Source organism: Furipterus horrens, unplaced genomic scaffold, assembly GCF_987537825.1.
Source record: "Furipterus horrens unplaced genomic scaffold, mFurHor1.1.pri manual_scaffold_17, whole genome shotgun sequence".
Taxonomy (NCBI): domain Eukaryota; kingdom Metazoa; phylum Chordata; class Mammalia; order Chiroptera; family Furipteridae; genus Furipterus; species Furipterus horrens.
The window spans coordinates 115,999,939-116,023,499 of NW_028327187.1; the positions used below are offsets into that span (position 1 = coordinate 115,999,939).

At 47.0% G+C, this 23,561-nt stretch overlaps 1 protein-coding gene across 2 annotated transcripts in view; it reads right to left on the bottom strand.

The window, feature by feature from the left end:
- Positions 1 to 10,643: 10,643 nt before the first annotated feature.
- Positions 10,644 to 23,561, bottom strand: part of WWC3 (WWC family member 3) — a 109,671-nt gene continuing 96,753 nt past the window's right edge. For both annotated transcript variants that reach the window (XM_090264518.1, XM_090264517.1), the window contains 6 exons: positions 23,034 to 23,196; positions 19,365 to 19,529; positions 15,563 to 15,655; positions 15,132 to 15,359; positions 14,643 to 14,770; positions 10,644 to 13,224 (listed from right to left, as the gene is read on the bottom strand). In XM_090264518.1, the coding sequence (XP_090120644.1) occupies positions 13,158 to 13,224; positions 14,643 to 14,770; positions 15,132 to 15,359; positions 15,563 to 15,655; positions 19,365 to 19,529; positions 23,034 to 23,196 (844 nt within the window). In that variant the 3' untranslated portion in view covers positions 10,644 to 13,157. The remainder of the gene's footprint in view (positions 13,225 to 14,642; positions 14,771 to 15,131; positions 15,360 to 15,562; positions 15,656 to 19,364; positions 19,530 to 23,033; positions 23,197 to 23,561) is intronic.

A 23,561-nucleotide genomic window follows, 5' to 3' on the forward strand; every position in this document is an offset into this window, starting at 1 on the left:
GTGGGGCAGGTATGCTGTGGCCTGATTTGCAGACAGCCCTGACCTGACAGAGGTACCCTGTGGTCAGGCAGGGTCCTCCACCAGGTGCCAAGGCTTGTCACCCTGGCCCCATCCCAGCTCCCTGGGGCCCTCCAGAGCACTTGCTAGTTTATGTCCAAATCGTTCACTCACGTGACTCCCCAAGCTCCTCAGGAGAGCGGGCAGCTGGGCTTACCTGTCTTCGCAAGCCCACTGATTAGCACTGTCTCCAAGATACAATATTATAGCAGAACCAAAATCGTCTCCAGATGCTCTCAGCCAAAATGATCACCTTTTATCCTACACCCGTCTTGAAGCAGGACATGACCGGATTACAGCATTCATGTCCGGGCTATTCTGCCAAGCCTCTGCCAGCTTGCGTTTTCCCGTCTGTGAAGTGGGGAGCTGTGGCAGTCATCATAATAATGTTCTGTGCCACGGCGCGGGTAGGCAATGCTTTGCAGAGCCACAGCAGAGCCGGAGACTCGAGGCAAATGTGCACCCCTAAGTATGCTTATTGAAATATCATCTTGTATTTTCAGCCAAGTGGCTGAAGCTAATAAAGATTCTCCAATCAAACACACACACACACACACACACACACACAACTGTATATAAAGCCCCATATTTACACACCATTGTCAACCACATAAACCCACTCTGCGGGAACCTGCAGCACGTATAACCCCTGGCTGGTTAGAAGTGACTTTTCCTTGCCCAATAACGCAGCATTGGCAAACAAATAACAGCAGCCTGTTTTTATTTTAAAATGTGGCATTTTGCTCATTGTAAATTTTTCCACCAAATTTGATTTTTATAAATATTATGTTGATTACTGATTTTTTTTTTCTTTTGGTGCCCACATAAAGTTTGCACCCAAGGAGGGCACCTTCCTCCAAATTCCAGCCTGTGTATCTGGTAAATTATTCTGTAAATGGTGGGTCTGCTAAAACCCGGAGGTAAGCACCCTCTTTCTTCGATCCGTATGGCCTGACCCCCTGTGCATGTGAGCACATTCTCCAAATGAATGAACGAGTGAACGACCCCACACCTAGCTTGGTGCTATGCACGCGGCCAGTGTGATCAAAGATTTGAGGAAGAAGAGAATGAAGTAGACTACTAGAACATACAATCTAGTCTTTCCCAGCAATTCTGAGCTGTGGTCAGAGGCTACAATGGCCATTTGAAAGCTGCGAACATGACCATCTTACTCTGACGTCTATCCAAAGGGATGGCCTAGGGCGAGGTGACAAATGACAGCTTTGAAAGCCCTCTGCGTTTTTGCCGTGGAGTTGTTGTCATGGTCGCTTTCCATTCTAGGAAGCCTGGGAAGACAGCCTGGATTGCACTAAGGGTCAAGAGAGCCCTGCTTTCCCCAAGGAACCCCTCACGCTTTTTCCTCTCAGACAGCAAGCACTGTGTGATCGACCGTGCCGTTTTCTCCTAGCGTGCCAGGAGACTCAGCTTGTCCTAAGGCAGAGCAGGAGGCCTGTCTCCTCATGTTGCGTGTGCTGCTACAGGTTCAGTAACCCAGCTCTTAGAGGGCGGAGATGGGGGCAGCCCTGCTTTGTAGCGTCTGCAGAGTTCCGTGGTGTAAATTCTCCCACATTGGCTGGCTTCAGGCCACTGGGCGTGCGTGGAGTTGGAAGCTGATACAGCATCTCCCCCAGACTCAGGCAATGGACGTAGGCTGTGTGATTGCACCTGGACAAGGGGTAGCTTCTCTTACCCTGGCCTTTAAAGTAAGCTGATACTTGGCTAGGTGCTTTGGATTGGAAAGATGAGTTTTGTCAAACTGCTCTGCTTCCTTCTATGTGGTAGCAAAAGTTTCTGTTTATACTTAAATTCATTCAAATTAATCAAATGTAAAATTGAGTTCCTCAGCCACATTAGCCACCTGTCAGGTACCCGATAGCCACATGTGGCTAGCAGCCACCAATATTTTTGAGCAGATACACCATAGTTTCGTTATCACAGATAGTTTTATTGGGTGGTGCTGTAAAGCATTTCTTTTAAATTCATTTCATTGCAGTAAAACAGTTTGTGTTTATTACCCAGGGGATTATGCCTGTAATTGCAGGATAAGAAAAGCAATCTGGCAAAGCAATCTGGCTAGGGTGTCTGCTGGTGAGAAGGGCGGATCCCAGAAGGCTGCATTCCTCTGGTCGCAGGGCCCAGGCAAGATTCTTCCAATGCCCCAGAATGTAAGAGGGGAGCATCCGATTATGTGTTTCAAAGCAAAAATTCAGACCCATGGTAAGAGCACACACATATTGGAATAAAGGAGCAGGTCCTCCAAAGATGAATGCTTCTGTGGAGAGCTGAATAATGAGGTTCACACCTGAATTCCCAGGACCTGTACCTATGTCACCTCATAGGGCAAAAGGGACTGTGCAGCTGTTATCAAGTTGTAGCTCCTGAGATGGGGAGGCGACCCTGGGTGATGTCATCACAAGGGTCCTTACAAGAGGGAGGCAGGAGGGTCACAGTCGGAGAAGGAGGTGTGATGACAAACGCTGACACACATCATCGATGTGCCCAAGGCAGTTCAAGTAGACAAGACCCAAGTAAAGATACAGAAAACCCAGACTTGATCAGTAATCAATAAAGTAGAGCTGAGTGTATGGACATATGTGCAGTGGGGTGAAGAGTGTCCCCTCAAATTCATGTCCACCACAAGCTCAGAATATGACCTTATCTAAGGATCTTCAAGATGAAATGTGTAGGAGCCATAAGTCCAAGGACTGGTGTCTTCTTAAGAGAAAGGGGAGGGGGCTTTAGAGACAGAGTGACACAGAGAAGACTGTGTGAAGACGGAGTCACAGCTTGGATCCCCAAGAAGATGCAAGAGTCCAGGAAGGATTCTCCTAGAGCCTTTGGGGTCCTTCCAATGCCTTGATTTCAGACTTCTGACCTCCAGAACTGAGAAAGAAGGAAATTTCTGTTGTTTTAAGCCACCTTGTTTGTGATAATTTATTATGACAATCCCAGGAAACTAATACAAAGGGGGACCACAAAAACACTCATAATTTATAAAAATTATGTATTTACTCTTACATGTTTAAGCTTCAGTTGCCTTCAAAGTCCTCTCCATGTGATGCGATACTTCTTTTGAGACTTTTTTTCCACAGGTCAAAACAGTTTTCAGACTCTTCAATTTTGATGCCTTTTAGTGTTTCTGCTATTTTTTGCTTCACCTCTTCCACATTGGCAAAACGTTTCCCTTTGAAGACTTTTTTCATTTGCGGAAACAAATAAAAGTGGCTTGGGGCAAGATTGGGTGAATAAGAAGGGTGGGGAATGGGGGTTACACCAGTTTTTGTCAAAAACCACTGAACACTCAGTGCTGTGTGGGACAGGTGCACTCCTAAATCACCCATCAGAAAATGGGCAAACGCATTGAAAGTCTTCAAAACAAATTCACTGAAGCCGAACGCAGCCTCTCACAACAACGTCATCTGGTGCACTGAGACAGATGGGTTCCTACAACACTCGCCTAGCAGGGGAAGCCTGTACTGCAAGGGGCCTGCCCTCCAGAGGACAATTCTGATTCCCTTGGGCCCCTCTCACATGTATGTGTGTATATATACATATCATGTATACATGTGTGTATCAATGAATCAATTTCTGAACCCTACTCAAGCACAATGTGCCTGCTTTTCATGGCACATTAAAAAAAAACTGACTATATCATAGACCACAAAGAAAAATAATGCAAATAGGATATTCTGACTATTTTGCAATTAAAATAGAAATTAATTAAACATTTAAAAGATCTTTACATCTGGAAAAAAATTTTAAAGGCATGTTAATAAACACCTCTTGGATCAAAGGGGAAATACTAAGTGAGATTATAGAATTTCTTAGGAATAATGATAATGAAAACTCAACATATTAGTTGACCGAGAAGAGTTTATAGCAGGGGTCCCCAAACTCCCTGCTCCTTGTACATAGACACTGCTCGAATTACCTCCTACCCCTGGCTCCAGTCCATGGAAAATTTGTCTTCCATGAAACCAGTCCCTGGTGCCAAAAGTGTTGCGGACCACTGGTTAATAGCACTAAACTGGTTTAAGATAAAAATAAACACACCCAAGTCAAACAACTACAAAGACAACTAGGTAACACACACAAAAAAGAGAATTAATAAAAATAAAATAGGGAATTCCGGCCAAGATGGAGGTGTAGATAGACAGGCTGCGTCTCCCTCCACAACTAAGAAGGAACACAACTGCCTCAAGGCTAGAAACAACCAGAAGTTCCAGAAAGTCAAACTGCATGGAAGTCCAGCAAACAAGGATATAAAGAAGAAATACTCATCCAGACAGGTAGGAGGGGCGGAGACAGGGCAGAGAGGACGTGGTGTGGTGGCGGCAGCAGTGGTGGCAGCAGCAAGCCAGCAGAAAGCGCAGTCACACGTTTTAAAAAGTCAGGAGGGACACCTGGGGAGCATTCCCAGCTCCTCACCAGACCTCATAGCTCACAGTCCCAGCGCCAGGGAAAGTCAAGCCTCATTGCTTCTGACTGTGCAAACCAGTGAGGGTTGGGGTGGAGGCAGAAACTGCCAGTCTCTCAGCAGAGTAAACTTGTTTAAGGGGCCCCCGTGATCCTAGAACATCCGCAGACCCACCCACTCTGGGAACCATGGCCAGGGCAGCATCTAGAGGGGTGCCAGTCCAGTGCTGAAGTGGGAGACATCCTTGGAAAAGGGGCAAGTGTTGGGCAAGCAGCACTGTTCCCTCTTGGACCCCTCCCTAACACACAGCACCACAACGTGGTGACACAGGTCGCCCAGTACTGACGAATCCCTAAGGCTCTGCCCCTTACAATGTAACAGAAGAGACAGCTCTACCTGGGACATGGAGGCAAACAAACACAGGAGCCTGTCAGAATGAGGAGACAGAGAAGTATGGCCCAAAAGGGGGAACAGATCAAGGTTCCAGTGGGGGAACTAAGCGACAAGGAGATAGCCGACCTAACGGATGAGGAGATAGACACCTAACAGATGCAGAATTCCAAACACTGGTGATAAGGATGCTCACAGGCTTGACAGATATGCTTGAGTACGGCAGACGCATAAGAAGAAGTGAAGGCTACACTAAGTGAAACAAAGGAAAATCCACACAAAACCAATGGTGAAGGGAAGGAAACCAGGGTTCAAATCAATGATTTGGAACATAAGGAAGAAAAAAAAGAGTCAACCAGTGCAGAATGAGGAAGCAAGAATTGAAAAAAATGAGGAAAACTTCCCAAATTTTGCGAAGGAGATGGACATACAGGTCCAGGAAGCACAGAGGGTCCCGGGCGAGCTGGACCCAGAGGGGACCACACCAGGACACATCATGATTGAGATGCCAAAGATGAAAGATAAAGACAGAGTCTTGGGGGCAGCAAGAGAGAGGCGGACAGTTGCCTACAGGGAGGTGCCTATAGGACTATCAGCTGATTTCTCAGAGGACACTTTGCAGGCAGGAAGGGATTGGCAAGCAGTATTCAATGTGATGAAAAGCAACCTGCAACCAGGACTACTCTATCCAGCAAGGCTATCATTTGAAATGGAAGGGCAGATGAAGTGCTTCTCAGACAAGGTGAAGCTAAAGGAGTTCATCATCACTAAGCCATTATTGTAGGAAATGTCAAAGGGACTTACTTAAGAAAAAGATTAAAACTATGAACACTAAAATAACAACAAACTCACAACTATCAACAGCTGAATCTAAAAAATTAAAACAAAATCCAACTAAGCAAACAACCAGAATAGGAACAGGATCATAGGTATGGGAATCATTTGGAGAGTTATCAGCTGGGAGGGAGAGGGGGAGAAATGGGGAAATGGTGCAGGGACTAAGAAGCATAATCGGTTGGTACAAAATAGACAGGGGGAAGTTAAGAATAACATAGGAAAGGATGAAGCTGAAGAACTGATATGCATGACCCACGGACATGAACTTAGGAGGGTGGGATTGCTGAAGGGAAGGGGGGTACTGGGCAGAGGGGAGCAAAGGGGAAAAAACTGGAACTACTGTAACAGCATAGTCAATAATATGTACTTTAAAAATAAATAAATAAAATAAAATAGTATTTCATGAGTTATAAAACAAACAATAGGAGAACCAACAAAACGAAAAGCTGGTTCACTTTTAAAAAGACAAAGATTTTAAATAACCCAATAACCAACCTAATCAAGGAAAAACAAGAGAGGAAACACAAGTACAAAAGGTTGGAAATGACAAGGGGAAAAGACCCATCAAAATGAAGGAAATTACAAAGCATTCCTCCATACAGCTCTCTACACATAAATTGGGAAACACAGATGAAATAAATCATTTTTAAGAAAAATAGAACTTGCCAAAATTGGCCTCAAGAGACAGGTCTACAAAGCTCAATTTCCATAGAGGAAATAGAGAAAATGGCTTAAGGAGCCCCCTGTGAGAAAAGCACAGAGCACACCCAGATGTTTTCACAGCAGAACTCTCCCAAACTTCTCTCGGAGCCAAGAAAAAGAAGAAAGACGGGCATGTTGGTTTTATGGAGCATAACGCTGATGCTCACCCTGGCTGATAGTGCAGTGAAAGAAATTACAGAGTATCGACGCAAAAATCACAAATAAATCACCAGCAAACCAACTCCAAAGCACATTCATATCTGCATATCATGACCAAGGGAGTTTATTTTACAAAAGCCAGGGTGGTTCTCCATTAGAAAATCCATTCATATAATCAATCGTGTTTTTAGCGTTAAGGAGGAAGATCATATGAGCATCTTATAGAGATAGAGAAAAGGAATTTGAAAAAAACCAATATCCGTTCATGTTAAAAAGACATTATGTTGATAAAAACAAAATAAAATAGGCAAAAATCTGTCAAGAAATACCCAAAATATATGAGTAAAACTGTTTCCTGACATACACAAAATGCATCTTGAACAAATGGAAATACATTCTCGGTTAAAAGGATTCACCCTCACCGGACATTAGTTTTCCCTAATCTGTACATGCAATGCAATTCCAGTAACAATGTCGTCATCCCCCCCCACCCCCTGGAGCTAGACACGTTGATCATGAAATCCCTCTCAAGGAACGAATAAGCAAGAATCACCAAGAAAACCCTGAAAAAGAAGAAGTGAAGGAGGGTCAGCCTTAACAGATATTAAAACGCCCCAGTAAACACCTGTCATTAAAGCAGTGCCGGGGAAACTGTCGCACGCACTGCTGCTGAGAATGCAGAGTGCCCCCCACCCGCACGAGGGAAAGGTGCTGATAACTGGCTGAACGCCACACGTGTTTCCCCTTTGCTTTGACCAAGGGACCCCACAACATGGGATCTATCCCCCATGAGCCCTGGCAAAAGTATGAAGAGATGTCTGCACAGGCTTTGCACTGCTGAATTCGTTTGAATAGCAGAAAACCAGAAACGCACGCCAGGAGATGGTGGAGCGGGTGGAATAAGTTCTGCAACCTCCACTAATGCAGAGGAATGGAGACCGTAGGTACTGCTGTGAGGATGTGGGGGCAGGCCAACGGAATTTGCGTGTGGGATGGACGTGCATTTGGGGGAGCCAGAGGGCAGATGGTAGCAGGCCGAATGATGACCCTCCGAAAGTATGTCCATCTGGAATGTGTGGATGCGACCTTATTTGGAAAAGTCTTTGCAGAAGTCACTGAAAATCTGGAAATGACTCGTGTTCTCCTAACAGACAGAAGAGGAAGAGGGAGACACAAAGGAGAGGGTGGTGGGAAGACGGGGACAAAGGCGGAGTGATAGCTCTGCAGGCCAGGGACCTTTGGCTTATAGACAAGGCGTGGTGGCACGGGGGAAGCCCCAGTGGCTGGAAGAGGCCCGAAGGAACCTCGCCTAGGGCCTTTGGGGGGGCCCCGCCCTGCCGATGCCTTGATTTCAGACGTCTGGTCTCTAGGACTGTTGAGAATAAATTTCTGTTGTTCAAAGTCGCCAAGTTTGTGGCCAATTATTACAGCAAACAATACAGATGTTGATGGGCTCTTGAGATATATCCTTAAGTGACAAAAGCCAGGCGGAGAAAAGTATATTTGGTGCGCTACCATTTATTGTAAGGGAGCAAAAACAAACATAGATGTGTACATATTCATGCATATATATTCACCTGTGTATGTGTCCATTTTTGTGTACATGCATGTATATGTGTATATATCCTTACATATCTGCTTACATTAAAAAAATAATACAAGGAAAAACAGTATCTCTTAAATGGCTACTTGTAAGGAGAGGGAGGAATTAGGGTAGCAGGGCAAGAATCAACATGAGGCCCCTTTGCTATATCTTATTTTATAGGTTTGTCTTTGCAACCATGTCAATATTTTACATAATTATAAAATTTTAAATCTAAGATAAAGTGAAATACCTATGTGTCTGACTGATCGCTGAACTGCACGGAAAAGAAATATTCCAAATTACTTTAAGACACAGGAGTTTGACAGCATATTCTTAGTGAGATATGCCTTAAGGGTCTAAAATAACTGCGAGGAAAATGTCAGCTTTCAGTAACTGTATCAGTGGTCATATTGGTACTGTGGGAATTAATTATGGGAGATTCTATCATCCCTTTTTTAAAATCCTACCTCGAAAATAGAAAATATTGTCTATCTGCTGAAAAGGCCTAAAAACGATGAGCAACCCAGCAGCAGTGAGCAGCAGCCCACCACCACCACCAGAAAACCAAGTGTTGTTGGAGGTGGTCATTTCCAGGTCAGAACCATCTGGTCATGCAGGGGAGCAAGAAAAGCCACCTGAGGCTCCTGGGTACATAACCAAAGGGCCCAGGAGACAACCAGGAGAGGTTCCCTAGCCAAAGATGGGGAATTTGAGCACCATTAAGAATAACAACTCCAATGGACTGAAGCACACCAAACATATTCAAATCCATGTGTTAATGATACTAAAATAGAATCCCCCAAACAAAAAATTGGTCACCACTGTATAATCCTAGCGGAACAATCCATTGTTTTTGAATCTGGTCAATGAACACAAGAGTCAAGCATTTGTCTTGCTCCTCCCGTACAACCTATCACTGGATAACCAAATAGATGGCGAAGTTTCTCTTTACAAATGTATTTCAAAGTAAGTAAGGTTTTTAAAAAATGATAGAATTAGGAACTACCATCCTTTTGCAACACTTGGTGAATTAATGGATCAAGGTATTTATTGACATTGCAAATGTTACAAAAAGGGACATTATAAGCTGCAAGATGGATGAACATATGAATGTCTTGCCACCCATTTCCTCCAAAAGAAAGGGAAAATATGAACTGGAAAACTGATCAAGCTTCTAGATTCAACAGCTTTTCTTTCAGTATTTATTTATAGGAAATAAAAATCAGAGGAACAGGAATATAATCAGGAAAACCCAGAATGTGAGGGACTAAGAGGACATGCACCCTTGTTTCTTCAACAAATGACAGGGGTGTGTGTGTGGCAGGGGTGCGGGGGGGTAGGCGGATGGATCCTGTAGATTAAAAATAGGCACAATGACCATGGACAGCATTTCACACCTACTAGGATGGCTATGATCAAAATGATGTTACGAGTGTTGGCCAAAATGTGGGGACATTGGAACCCTCATAGACTGCTGATAGGAATGCAAAATGGTGCAGCTGCTTTGGAAAATGGCCTGGCAGTTCCTCACAGTTGAACAGAGTTATCTATGACCCAGCAATTCCACTTTTAGTTAGAGACCCAAGAGAAATGAAAACATCTGTCCACACCAAAACTTGAACACGAACTATCACAGCAGCATTATTCATGATAGCTAAAAATATCCGTCTGGCAGATGGATAAACAAAATGTGGTCCATCCACGTAATGCAATGTTATTCAGCAGTAAAAATGAATGAAGTTCTGACACACGCTGCAACATGGATGAACCTGTTAAATGTGATGCTGAGTGAAAGAAGCCAGACACACAAAGCCACATGTTGTATGATTCCATTGATATGAAATGTCCAGAACATGCAAATCCAGAGACAGAAAGCAGATTAGTAGTCACCAGGGGCTGGGGGGACGGGGGAATTGGGGGTGACTGTTAATGGGTCCAGGGTTTTTTTTGGGGGGGGGTAAAAAAGTTCTAAAATTGATTGTAGTGATATTTGCACAGCTCTGACTATACTAAAAACTGCTTAATTATATGCTTTCAAAGGCTGAAATGTATGATACGTGAATTCTATCTCAAGAAAGCTGTCACCCAAAAAACCAGATCGATGGTTGCCAGAAGCAGGGGGTATGGGATGGGAGAAATGAGTGAAGGATTTAAAAAATTACACAGAAAGATTAAAAAGCCCAATAAAAAGACCATATTTGGATTCCATTCAGTTTGAAAAAGGATGACCTATGAGATGACTAGAAAGGTGAGCCCAGGACAGTCTATGACATTAAGGGGCCAGTAAATGCTGAGACGTAAGGACGGGCGAGGCGGACAGAGGTGTAGACAAAACAAGACCAGCCACGACTAATCCGCGCTGGAGTGGGGGACAGCTGTATGCGTGTTCATTTTACTATCTTCATACCTCTATTTTTATGTTGAAAATTGATATATTTTTATATATTTGTGTAATTGAACTTTTTAAAAAAAAATCACACACTCCCATTTTGTTCTTAAGGCAGATTAGTTTAATTTTATAGAAGAAATATCTCAAGCAATACAAATGGCACAATTAGAACAGAGATGACTACTGATTAGAACTGATTCCCACAACATAAGGTTACAGATTACAGTGGTGACAATTTAATGATCAGATGCAGTGAAGATCAAATTCCCTTTTCCCCATCTCTGGACTAGGGCTGCTGACAAACATGGCAGAGTGTTCTTTATCACAAGGCATGGCACAGGCAAATCTAAACAGAAGATAAAACTAGCACTTAAGACAATAGGGCTTCACTTTCTGCCACGTGGGTGTTGGGGGGGGTGGCAGTCTTAACTAGTCGGAAGCTGCAAAATCAAGTCATGACTGAGAAGCCACTCAGGTGCTTGAGTCCTCCTGCCTGACCGCCCCAGCTGTCACCAGCTCTGTGCCCTTTCAGGCCAGGACAGTGGGGCACGGGGATGGCCACCATAAGCGTGGCTCAGACAGATAGCAAAGCAGGCCTGCATTGGCTTCTGGTTTGCTTGTGTTTAACCCTGGGTGGGGAGGCACTCCGACTGTAAATCTGGATGTGCTGGGCAGTGAGGGTTATTGGAAACCCTTGCTTGAGAGCTTCACGCACGAGCATGGTGGGTTTTTCCCACGTTGCCACTTCACGGGAGTTGGCAGAAAAGTGGCCTCAACCACCAGGCCCACTGAGAGCCAGCTTCACGTGGCAGTTGCTGAAAAGAAGCGGCCAGGCCACGGGGCCAGGGGACTGGCCACGAGCAAAGCTGTGCACCCGAGGCGTCAGTGACTTGCCCTCCACGCTCCCACCCCAAGTCCAGCGGCAGGTCATCGTTGGTTCAAGTTTCCCGGCTGGAGACAGAGAACGCCTGCTGTCGCCCTCACGTGCTCAGTGATGCTGTCTGCAGTGGGGCCGCGAGGCTTTGCGTGTCTATCTCTGGTGTGGATATGTACACAGGGAAGTGAGCCCAAAAAAACAAAACAAAACAAAACAAAACCAAAAACCAGCGAGACTCAAGGCAGGAATATATAGCAAGAGATGACAACTGTGAAAAGCATAGTTTTCAGTCTTACCACCACTGGCAAATTCCGTTGCCTGTGATAGGTCGTGTGTCGATGAAATGCTTTTACAAAATTCACTTTTAATAAATGCAAAAAGGAAAGTGGATTATACAAGGGGGACAATTACAGACTAATGAGAAGAGAGACACTGATTAAAAGGGGGCATTTCCAAGGGAGGGGCAGAGAAATCTCGGACGAGGGAGCTGCTTTCTACTTTGGGTGACCACCTCGTTTCCTTCTCTGAGGCCTCAAAAAGGAGGGTGCATTCCGTATGTAATAAATATGCGTGAGGCAAAATGTTTATATCATTTGGCATTTTAAAAGAATAATGGTATTTTTCATTACATAAAATAATTTTTTCTCATGAACTACTTCTAAGATTTCTTAAGAACTACTGGGTACATTCCCGTACTGGGGGGAAGAACTGTGATTTCAATCTAAGGAATCCAACACTCTCCTGTAAGTGACTCGCTGGGTAACCGCAGCTACCCACACGCGCTTCCTTCCACGGAAAAGCGCCTTCAGAGGTCAGGGTCTACAGCAGAAGTGCTGTCTGCACCAGCGGGTTCGCTGACTGGTGCGAGGGGGTGTTCCTAGGTCCCTTTCACTTTCCTTCATGACAGAGCAGTAGAACGGGGGCCCTGGCACCGCCTTCCTGGCTGGCCACGGTTGAATGGGGCGCACTGGAAGAGCGGTGGCCTGGGTCCAGGGCAGGGCAGTGTGGACAGCCGCCATGGACAGGCAGGCCCTTGCCAGGGCACCGGGGGCTCCGTGGGGAGACTCGGGGTGAGCACAGAGCTGTGAGTGCTGACACAACACAGAAATGAGGGGCCCTCAGCGCGCAGTCCCCGTAGACCGAGCTCTGCGAACTACGCCTGAGCCCCCAGGTGGGATCTTAACAGAACACAATGAGTGTGACAGTGGACAATGTACATGACAAAGGCACATATGAGAAACTGGTACAAGTGGCTATTTTAGCACAAAGTGTTTGCATTTCTGTGTCAGAAACAAAACCGGCCCCAAAGTTCCATTCTACTGCATGACAAATACTGAAGAACAAAAGTTCAGTCTTAAAATACATCTTAAAGTCAGTATTTTCCTTCAAGGAAAAAAAAAGTACTATAAATAAATTACAATACAGTGAATTTGCCTGAACTCACTTCGTTTCTGTCTTCCAGCCTTTAAGTCAAATAAAACAGTGTAAAAACTGTACACTCTTAACATGATAGTTGATCTTTTATAAAATAACTTGTCCTCAGAGATGTCAGTTTCACAACAAGGAAAAACCAAGCCCTGTTGCCGTCACTATTATAAAATATATATGTATAGATATGTGTTTTTTTACAAAATGTGTATATTAATAGCTTTGCACAAATAGTTTAAAGACAAATTTAGCTAGCCTAAGAACTTCATGAAAACAAAACAGGAAGATAAATACTTCATGTGTACGAAGCACGACATCAAACATCATCAGCGGGCAGAGGAGGTACGTTAATCCTTGGTCTTGTAAAAAATGCTATCTTCTCCCTGCGATTGGAAAGAATTGCAGGTTAGAAGCTGATATAAATGCATTGCAAGCTACAAGGAGGCTCTCAATATCAGTGCAAGTTTTTCTTACTCGTAGAACAAACTGAATTTAAATCCCAACAACACAGCTGTTCAAATGTAGTCTCTACATTTTAATGGAAGTTACGAAGCCCCATGAGGGCAAGAGTTTGTCTCTAGTGCCTAGAACAGTGCCCACTATACAGCAGGCACGCAGTAAATATTGGCTTTATTAGTAAATCAAGCAATAAAAGCTACACAAATGAAGGCATTCTAAATCACGATTGAAGGAAGACAGTTAAGTACTATATGTTCTTTTATGATGGGTATGTAAGACTTCAGGGTATAAAAGATTAAGAGTAAAAGGCAGGCACACACTGTTCAGCCACAGAAAGGAATGAAGCTGTGACACACGCTACAATGTACATGGACCTCAAAACCACTATCATAAGAAACCAAGCACAGAGCACTACACACTGTATGACTCCACTTATATGAACTGTCCAGAACAGGCCAAGCCAGAGAGACGGAAAGCAGATTGCCGGCTGTCAGGGGCTGCGGGAGAAGGGGTGGGCAATGACTGCTCATGGGTACAGGGCTTCCTTTTGGGGTGACGGAAATGTTCTGGAACTAGACAGAGGTGACGGTGGAACGGCATTGTGAATGTACTAAATGGTGTGGAGTTCTTCACTTTCTTTTTTTATATTTTATTTATTTGTTTTTAGAGAGAGGGGAAGGGAGGCAGAAAGCCAGGGAGAGAAACATCGCTGTGCGAGAGAAACACTGCACATGCGCCGACCAGGGAGCAAACCCAGAACCCAGGCATGTGCCAAAACCAGGAATCAAACCAGCAACCTTTCGCTTTGTGGGACGACATCCAACCCACTGAGCCAAGCTGGTCACAGCTGGAATTGTTCCCTTTAAATGGTTAATTTCATGCTATGTGAATAGCGAAAACACATCTATGCTATTCATATTCAAAACAGTGGTCACTCTGGAGCGTACACTATGCTGCAGGCAGAAGGTAACGAAAAAGGCCAAGGTGCTACATGGATGTACACATATGTACATCCATGTGTTGTTTACAATAGGAAACACTTGGAAAGAAGCGAGTTATCAAATAGAGCATTCACATAAATTATACCTATCAGGTGCACCACGACAGCCTACAAAGATGCCGGGTTGTGTGGCATCACAGGCTATTTAATTTAAACAAAGTTAAATGTGCAACTGAACCCACATTAATATTACAAGTAGCATGAAAAAAAAGTGTTTAGGAAAAATGATAAAAAAAACCACGAAAATGCTCGTAGCAGTGGGGATTCCTGTTTTACGTAAGTTTTTCCAATGACAAGTGTGACAGTAAATGGCAGGAGAGTGACGCGTACGTCTCTTCCTACCTGAACGTCTGCACTTGGACGGGCTCTTTGTGGTTCTGCCCACGCAGCTGGCAGACCCCTTTGGAGGCCTTCTTCAGCATCTTCTCAGCTGCCTGTTCTTGATGGAAGTCAAGTTTGGTCTGTCTTGTCTGCAACAGCGACATTGGATGAGCAAGATGTTTTACTACCGGTTTTAAGGAAGAACGAGTGAAACCACTCCCAACTCTGGGGACCCAGAGGGCACCCCCTCCCCCGCCCAGCAGGGAATCTACACAGGACCTGCTCGGGGTCACTGGGGTCACGCCTCGCAGACACGGGACACAGAACAGCGCACCACAAAGCTGGGAGTCGGTGCGCTGGCAGGGCACCAGACGTGTTGCGGGAGAAAGCCAGCTCCTTGAGCCGAGTGCTTGGATGGCTTAAATCAGTTTTCTCATCGGAAACACTTGCTTGAGAGCCAGTAGTGCTGGAGACAAGGGCAGTCGCGTGGCCGGGCCCCAGGTCTCTTACCTGCCTCTCGGCTTCCCTCAGCAGACTCCGGAACCGCTCGTCGCGCAGCACCCAGTGCGGGAGGTCGGTCTGGCCTCGGAGCTGGGCGTCCTCCAAGCGCTGCCTCAGCTCCCGGAGCGCGCAGATCTCCTCGTTCAGCTGCCTCTGCCGGGTTCTCGACGCCTGGAGGTCCAGCTCCAGGTCCAGGGAGGTGCGGGCCATGAGCTCGGCCACGGACGAGCCGCAGGGCTGCAGGGGACCACGGCCGTGAGCGCGCGCGCTAGCCGGGCACGCAGGCCCCGCGCGGCCGGCCAAGCCCGGGCCTCCTAGAAGGGTCTCCCGTAATTAAAGAACGCAGGTGAGGCAGTTATCTAAACGGTTACCTTTTTAAGGGTTCTAAAAAGAACTCCCGGGGCAAGTATGGATCCCACATGAGCTTATGCGGCACATACCTGCTTAAAGTGAAGGGTCTGTCTTTCCGAAGTGTTTCGGACAAAGGGGTGCTTCCGGGGCAGTGTTGAACTGTCGCTGTCGCTACGATAGAGCTGCACCAAAAAGAACGAGGTTCACAAACACTTTCTTGGAAGTTCAAGAATCCTCTCTCTGCTCTGAATTAGATTATTTTCTCTCTCCTCATAGGCACTCAAATGGATTTATGACTCGTAGTTCTTTTACTGAGATGCCTGGTTTCAGTAACGAGACTTTTAAGTAAAACAAAAGACAAACAAAACAAATAAGCAAACCAAGCCCCCCACTCCCCACCAGCCCGGTCCTCCTTCATCTCCATCAACCAAACCACAGGAACTTTCTAGGCTAATTTGAGTCCATAAAATTTCTGTCCCATCAATAGCAACTGTGGCTTGATATGATGTGTGATGCACATGAAAGCCAGCACTGTCCTCAGCACTTGGCACTTTTCATCATTGTCATCTGCTGTGTTTCTGGTGTTGGCAAGAGCTGGAAAGAAAGCGCTTTCCAAAACGGAGCCTCGTTCCTGGAGTAGGACATGGCAGAGGCATTCCCGCCCACTCTGCCAGTCAAGCGGGAAGGTCTGCCTTTAAAAAGAAAAATAAATCATGCCTTCTTTATGGGAGCCAAGACGTTATGTATTTCATTTGGTGGCATATCCTTGCTTCAGGATCAATGTGGATCTGTGTGAAAGCCAAAGTTCTGGCCCTCGTGGCCTTATTTTCCCCCTCAATTAACCCGGAACACTCAGGCCGCACCATGGCACGGCAGCTGCCGTGCCTCCCGATCATGACAAATACAGACAAGAACAGAGCTGCCTCTGACAGTGCCGTCAGTAAGCGCATGCGTTTAGGCAGAGCACAGAATACAGACAGTGGCTGGAAGCCTTCCTCTGGGCAAGTAGAGGGTTTCCTCCTCCACCACCTCTCCTTTGCAAGGAGCAGGCTTGAATCTTCTCCACGGTTGGGCAAGAGTCTGGAATGAGGATGGGACATGCAGATGACCCCCGATCTAGTGCCTCCAGCCGCCTGATTAACCACTGGCCCCCCACGGGGCTGAACCCTCCCCCTCTCACACTTCAATAAGTTCTGTCACCTCTCTGAATGCAACAGCATTCGATACAAAAGCCTACACGTTATCAGAGAATCTGTACGTATTTAGAAAGTCCCTAAGACTGAGTCTGCTCGGAAGCCTCTGAGCCAATGTTGAATTTATAGCCTCTTCAAACTGAAGGAGAACCAGAAGGGCAGGCTTGGGGGTGATCTCTTGACACTATATGAGCTCCCCAAGGCTTTCCTGAAGACTGTTTCCCAAAGTGGTATTTCTGTATAACTGACATGCCATGGCTTAGAGGAAGAAACTGCTTTCTTATTTAGTCTTGCGGGGATGTCCTGTGTGGAAGGTGCTGCCCACTGCGGAGCAGACAGCAGCATGGCCAGGAGCCCAGCAGAGGGGCTGAACCCTGATGGGGCAGGAGGGCCTGGGCTTCACCCTGTGCTGCCGTGACCGAGACACCTCGCTTCCATTCAAAGAAGAGCAGCAGGTCTCGCCCATATGGCAGGAGGGTACTAACGGATTAAAGCTGCCCCAAAAGCAGTACTTAGCCAGCTTCTGGGAGGTGACCTGTAAGGCCCTGGAGTGTCCTGCCTAAGTATCTTTGGGGACCTTGGGCCAGGCCATGTCATCTCTGCTGACAATGTGATTTATGGTGGGGGCCTCTGGCCATCAGCGTGACCTCTGGCGGGCCTGGAGACCACATTCGGCCATGCAGGCAACGAGCTGTGGCAATATGACCAACTGCACAGAAACGCTGCACACCAAGGCGCAGGCGGCCTTGGCCAGTGGGCAGTTACCCTGTGTGTTACTGCTGCGAGAGATACAAGCTGTGTGCACAGCTCTGCTGGAGAGACCAACTGGAAGCCTGTGCGCTGTCTCCTGAATGCAGCCCTACGTGCCTCTGCATTCTGATCACTTTGGCCTGTATCTGCGCACTGTAAACAACCATGATCACAAACGTAATACAGTGATACCTCGGCTAACAAGTGACCATGCTAACGAACGTTTCGGCTAAGGAAGATTTTTTTTCAGTTTTCAGACTCAGCTAAAAAATGTTTTAGTGGATGTGCATGCTAACATAAAGCAGCAAACATGAATGTTTGGGCCATACCAGGAGCTTATCTTTTCCGTGTGTGTGTGTGTCGCAAACAAATGAGCTGACCACAGACGTAGGGGAGACCCACCGACCCGACTGGGTTGTTTACGTTCGAGACAGTGAGAAGTGAGATGCTTGATACATAAGCTGCTCCGGATTTGATGATGATGTACATCAGAAGGTGAGAGAGAGCCATCCTTTGACCTTCTAGAGGGCGGCTTCCAGAGCGCCGCAGAGAGAAGCTACTCTCATACCAGAGTCAGCACGGTGCACGCTCCGTGGGCAGCATCCAGAACGAATTAAACGTTTTCCTATAGAAACCTACGGGAAATCACATTTCGGCTAACGAATGTGACTCCGGTACAAATTATCTTCGTTAGCTGAGATATCACTGTATTGGCTTTTGCGTTCTGTGAGTCCTGGGAAGTGACTGAGCCTGAGGGCAGGCTTGATCCCTGAGCACACTGCCAAGGTTTCCTGCAAGTACAAGGGCCTGTTTAGGTCGCATCACATAACTCCGGCTTTGCCCGAGTGGAGCCAGCTCCCTGGCAGCCCCTTCAACAAGTCCAATTCAGAGGAGTGGGAACGGTCAAAGTTCTCCCCAGTCCAATGTCCCCTCGGGGCACTGTGTCAAACCATTTATGCTTAAAAATCCCTTCTCTGTCCTAGTCTGTGCTGTCACGGTCACAGTGCCACTGCTTACCAACCTCCAATGTGCTGTCCCTTCTTCAAGGAGCACAGTGCACTGGGTCTCCCTCTCCAATTCTTTGGGGTTCTAAATCCTGTGAGCACATTAGAATCACCTGGAAGCATCCCAGAGCTCTGATGCCCAGGCCCCAGCGTGACCAGTGATGGCCCTTGAGGGTGGCACTCAGGCATTAGCATTTGTAAAGGCCCCCAACCACCACCCATGGGGCACCACTTCACACGTGGGGAGGCAGAACTGGCGGCCTCAGTGCCCAAGTGTTCGGGGCTGCTGTCGTCCCCGGGCCTCCGCCACAGCTACCCTTTAGGACTTCCAACCTGCAGCAAGCTGACTTGCTGATCTCAACCGCACTCAGGATATTCCGTTTTGATTCGTTATCCCGTCCACTGATGTACAAACGCGTCACCCTGCTTCCTGACCTCGAGTTGGTGCGTACACAGCACTGAAAGCCTCGCAGGAAAGGGATTGGAATCCAGAAGAAATCCAGTTAGAAATGCATGCGGCAAGCCAGGGGGGATGAGTGCAGCATGGATTGCATACCCACACAAGCATGCGCTTCACTGACTGGGATTAGCTGTGAGAACACACACGTCATTTAGCACAAAGAGTAAAAAGGAGCCCCGGCTGGTGTGGCTCGCTGGATCGAGCGTGAGCCTGCGAACCAAAGGGTCACCGGTTCATTCCCAGTCAGGGCACAGGCCTGGGTTGCGGGCCGGGCCAGATCCCCTGCTGGGAGCGCGCGAGAAGCAACCAATCTTTCTCGCACATTGAGGTTTCTCTCCCTCCCTTGCCCTCTCTCGAAAAATAAATAAATAAATAAAATATATATTTTTAAAAAGTAAAAATAAAAACACAACCAAGGGGGGGGAAAGAAGGAAACTTTTTTTTTTTTTTTTTTTTTTTTGGTGGCAAAGGAATTCCAACTTACTCTGCAAACATACTGGCTTCGCGCCCCAGGCGAGAACGTCTGGGAACGGACAATTGTGCTACTGCGGACGAAAGGCGACCCACGGGCCCTGCGGCTGGGCCGCTCCTTCGGAAGGCTCGCTACTTCTTCTGGAAAGAGGTCTTCGGTGTTGGTTTCCTTATCAACCTAGACAGCAATTCATTCATTACCACGACTTTTTCTAGAACACAGAAGTCAACTTTGCGTGCACAACCGTGTCCCTGCCTCCGCCACTTTGGGCTCTGCCATTTCACACTTAACACATAACGTCCAAAACTGAATTTCTGATGTCCCCCAACCCCTCCTCCTCTGACAAGGATCTCTACTTGCCAGTTTTCATGCAAAAAAAAAAAAAAAAAGTCTTCATGTCATCCTGGACTCTGTCCTCTTTTGCACACTGTGTATCTGGCCCAAGATCAAGTCCTGTTGGCTCTATATTCAAGATTACGCATGTTGTGACCACCTGTCACCAATCCTCCATCTGGGTCACTGTGGTCTTGTGCCCAATTAGGGTGGTAGGCATCTTATCCACCTCCCCGATTCTGTGCCTGCCCCCCTCCACGTCCTCTCTACACAGCACCCAGGACAACCGCGCTACAACTACAGCAAGACACAACCATCCCTCTCCTGAGAGTACATCACAAAGACCGGAAAATAGGAGTTTGTTCCTGAGAAAGAAAAGGGCATGTGAGCAGCTCCAACCTGACTGGTCACCAAGGGAACACAGCAAACTCTTACCCGAGGCCTTCCGTGGGGCTAGTCACGTACACCCTCAAACAGCCCCAATTACAAAGATAAATGATTACAGGAGGCAGAGCCTGTTCTTGCTACATCCTGATAGAGGTTTCAAAATAATTGCTTCCAGGCCCATTCCCATGACTCCTTGACTCCAGATACTTGATGACCCCACCTTATCTGCACATTCCCTCTCCCTGAGGTCGGACCGTTTCCTTGAATGTATGGGACTCACTCAAACTGCTGACACACAGCTGTCCTTCTCTGTGCCCTCCTGCCCATAGAAGGTCCTCTCACTCCCTTGCCTCAGGCCAGACACTGTTTCAAGGCTTCTTAGAACTCTGCTCCTGGGTGTGTCCTCAGCTGGGCCCACATAAAAGTCTTTTCTTAGATCTACAAAGGTCCAAGTCTTCCCTTTGTGGACAAAACAAGTATTTGCGCTAGAATATTTTCACAGCAGCATTATTCGAATAGCCGAAAGGTGAAAACAGTCCAAACATGCATGGACAAGACTCCCCAGCTAGGGAAAGGGCTGAAGTCCTCAGAGACACCGCAATGCGCACAGACGAGCCCAGAAAGCATCAGGCTGAGTGAAAGAAGCCCGACACCAAAAGCCACATATCATGTGATTCTATTTACACGAAACAGCCAGAATTGGCAAATCCAATTTGCAGAAGCAGACCGGTGGTTGCCAGGGGCTGGGGGTGACTGCTTATGGGTATGGGGCTTCACTTTGGGGTGACAGAAGTGTTTTGGAACCAGACAGAGGTTGTGGTTGGACAACACTGTGACTATCCTCAATGCCACTGAACTGTTCACTTTGAAATGGTTCATTTCATCTTATGTGAATTTCGTGTCAATAACTTGCTTTAGAAAAAAACCAACAAAGAAACTGAAGTCAGGTGATGTCATCCTGGATTCAAACCATCCACCAGTTTCTCAACTTTCTCAGAAAAACAGCAAGTCCTGAGCGGGCCCCCTCACTTCCTCTCCTCAGCTCCAGGGCCGCCACGTCCACCTCTCCGCACCATCACTGCCCCTGCAGCTTCCTCTACCTGAATGCCCACCCCTATCCCTGCACAAGCCTCCCAGGCCTCTTCCTTAAGGCCTCGGCTCAAAAATCACCCTTTCCATGACACTTCCACAACCTTTCTCTTTTCTTGTGAAAAACACATAACACGAAATTTACCGCCTTAACACGTTTTCAGTATACAGCTCAATGACGCCAAATATATGCACATTGTTGAGAAATAGACCTAGAGTCCTTTCATGTTACCAAACGAAAACTCTGTCCCCACTGAACAGTGACTCCCCACGTCCCTTCCCCGAGCCCCTGGGACCCACCACCTACTTCTGATCTCCATGAATTTAACTACTCCAGGGCACTTCAAAGTAGTGCACTCATCCAGAATCCGTCCTCTTGTGACTGGCCTACTTCACTTAGCAAAATGTCTTCGAAGTTCATCCATTTGTAGCATGTGAAGTGATTTCCTTTTTGAGGCTGATATTTTATCATACACACACACCACGTTTTCTTTATCCATTCATCCATCAATGGACACGGGGTGGTCACACGTCTTGGCTACTGTAAATAATGCTGCTATGAACATGAATGTGAAAATATCTCTCGGAGACCTGCTTTCAATGTTTTGGATATATCCCGTAGTGGGATGGCTGGGTGATCTGGTGGTTGTGTTTAATTTTCTGAGGAACCTCCATCCTGCTTTCCACAGTGGCTGCACCATTTTACAATCCTGATCTTTCCAAAACATAAATGCAAATTTGTATTTCTAAACGTCAATCCTTTCTAAGATGGTAAATCTTTCTAAAAAGTGAACCCCTCCTCCTCTAGTAGCACCTTTGACTAATTTACTGGTCTGTTGCCTGCCTGCCCCGAGGGCAGGACTTTCCGTATTTTCTTCGCAGTGGCCTCTGCAATGGCTAGCACCTGCCCACATCCACACGGAAAGAGAGAATGCAAACGCGGGGAATAACTATCAAGGAGTCCAGGTGAAGTCTGTACAGGTATTCATTGTATTATTCCAACAACTTTTATATAGACTTTAAGCATTTTAAGGTGAAAAGGTAAAGGAGCGGGCCACCCCAAACTGGGTTCCCACAGCCTCTCGCCATGACCTGGGCCAGTGCTTTCGAAGTGGTTCGGAAGTCAGACAGCAGCAACGGTCGCTGCCTGGCCGCAACACGCGTGCGCTGTGGCCTGGGAAGCTGCCAAGGGGGCAGATATCACTTCTCTGAGTATTTGGGTTGGGAGTGAGCTAAACAGTTTGAGAGCAAAGTTTCAATAAGGCATTGATAAGGTGTCTTCCAACTGCACTGGTTCCCTTAGACACTTGTCACTGCAAGCCTGAAAGATGACCTCCCTAAAGATGGACACAACTAAGATCAGGTGAAGAAAAAGGGCAAAAGGATGCTTAGCTATTCTTAACGTCCCGAAGGGAGAAAAGCAAGAGTTCAAAACTGTGTGACCCCAAAAATTGCCTGTGCCGCGCTTGGCCCTGGAGGTGAGACTAGAGATGGGACTGGGTCATCACCAGGCATGTGAAGGAGGTAAAGTCAATCTTTTTTAGCTGTAGTTGTCCTTTCTTTTAAATTTAAAGTTGACAAACATTTCTATGGTCCTCTTCACTGATGGTAAGGCAGCCCCTGCTTTTCCTTGGCTCTCAGCAAAACGACGCCGTCACTGCAGGCCCTAACGCAACGGCACTGTGCATTGCAGCCAGTGTCACCAGGCTCTCTGTCGGTCAGCCGTGTGTGGCGTTCTACCCCTGCGTCCGAGCCTGTCAGCTTCACTTCCCTTTCACCCTACTACCTGCCGACGCCCGCGGTTCCGCCTGCCAGGTGCTGGGCGGCAAAGCGTCTGGGGTTCCACAGACCCCCTTGACATTTCGTGCTTACCTTTAGAGAAAGGGGCTGAGGTTTGTCACGGCTGTAAGCATCTGCCTGTCCCGCCAGTGGCTGTCCGGGCTTGGAGTCCACAGTTGCGCCAGGTTCCGGGTGCGGGGGACTGGTCTGGGCGCAGCTGCTACAGCCGCTGTCCACCGAATCAGCCTGCCAGCTCCTAAGGGTGCACATTGCAAAGCGCACGGAACACTGATGCATGCAGAGCGCAGCAGCAGAGGCGCCCCGTATCTGCTCCCAGTCATTGCAGACGGCTACTTGGCTTATAAAAGTGCACTTACGTTTTCCAGGTAAGACAACGAATGCTACAAGGACATTTGTGAACAGGCTCTGTCTGTCTTCACCCCCCAATTGCATGCGCTGATGATGCTAGCCTCCTGAAAACCCTCCCCAGGCTTCTCGCAGCTTCCTGCCTGGCCCTGAATACAGTCCTGTCCCCCTCGGCCATACACTTCCCTCCATGAAAGAAATGCCTCTCAAATAAATTCTGGAAGAGCTACAGGAAGAAAGGGGATGCTGTAGAAA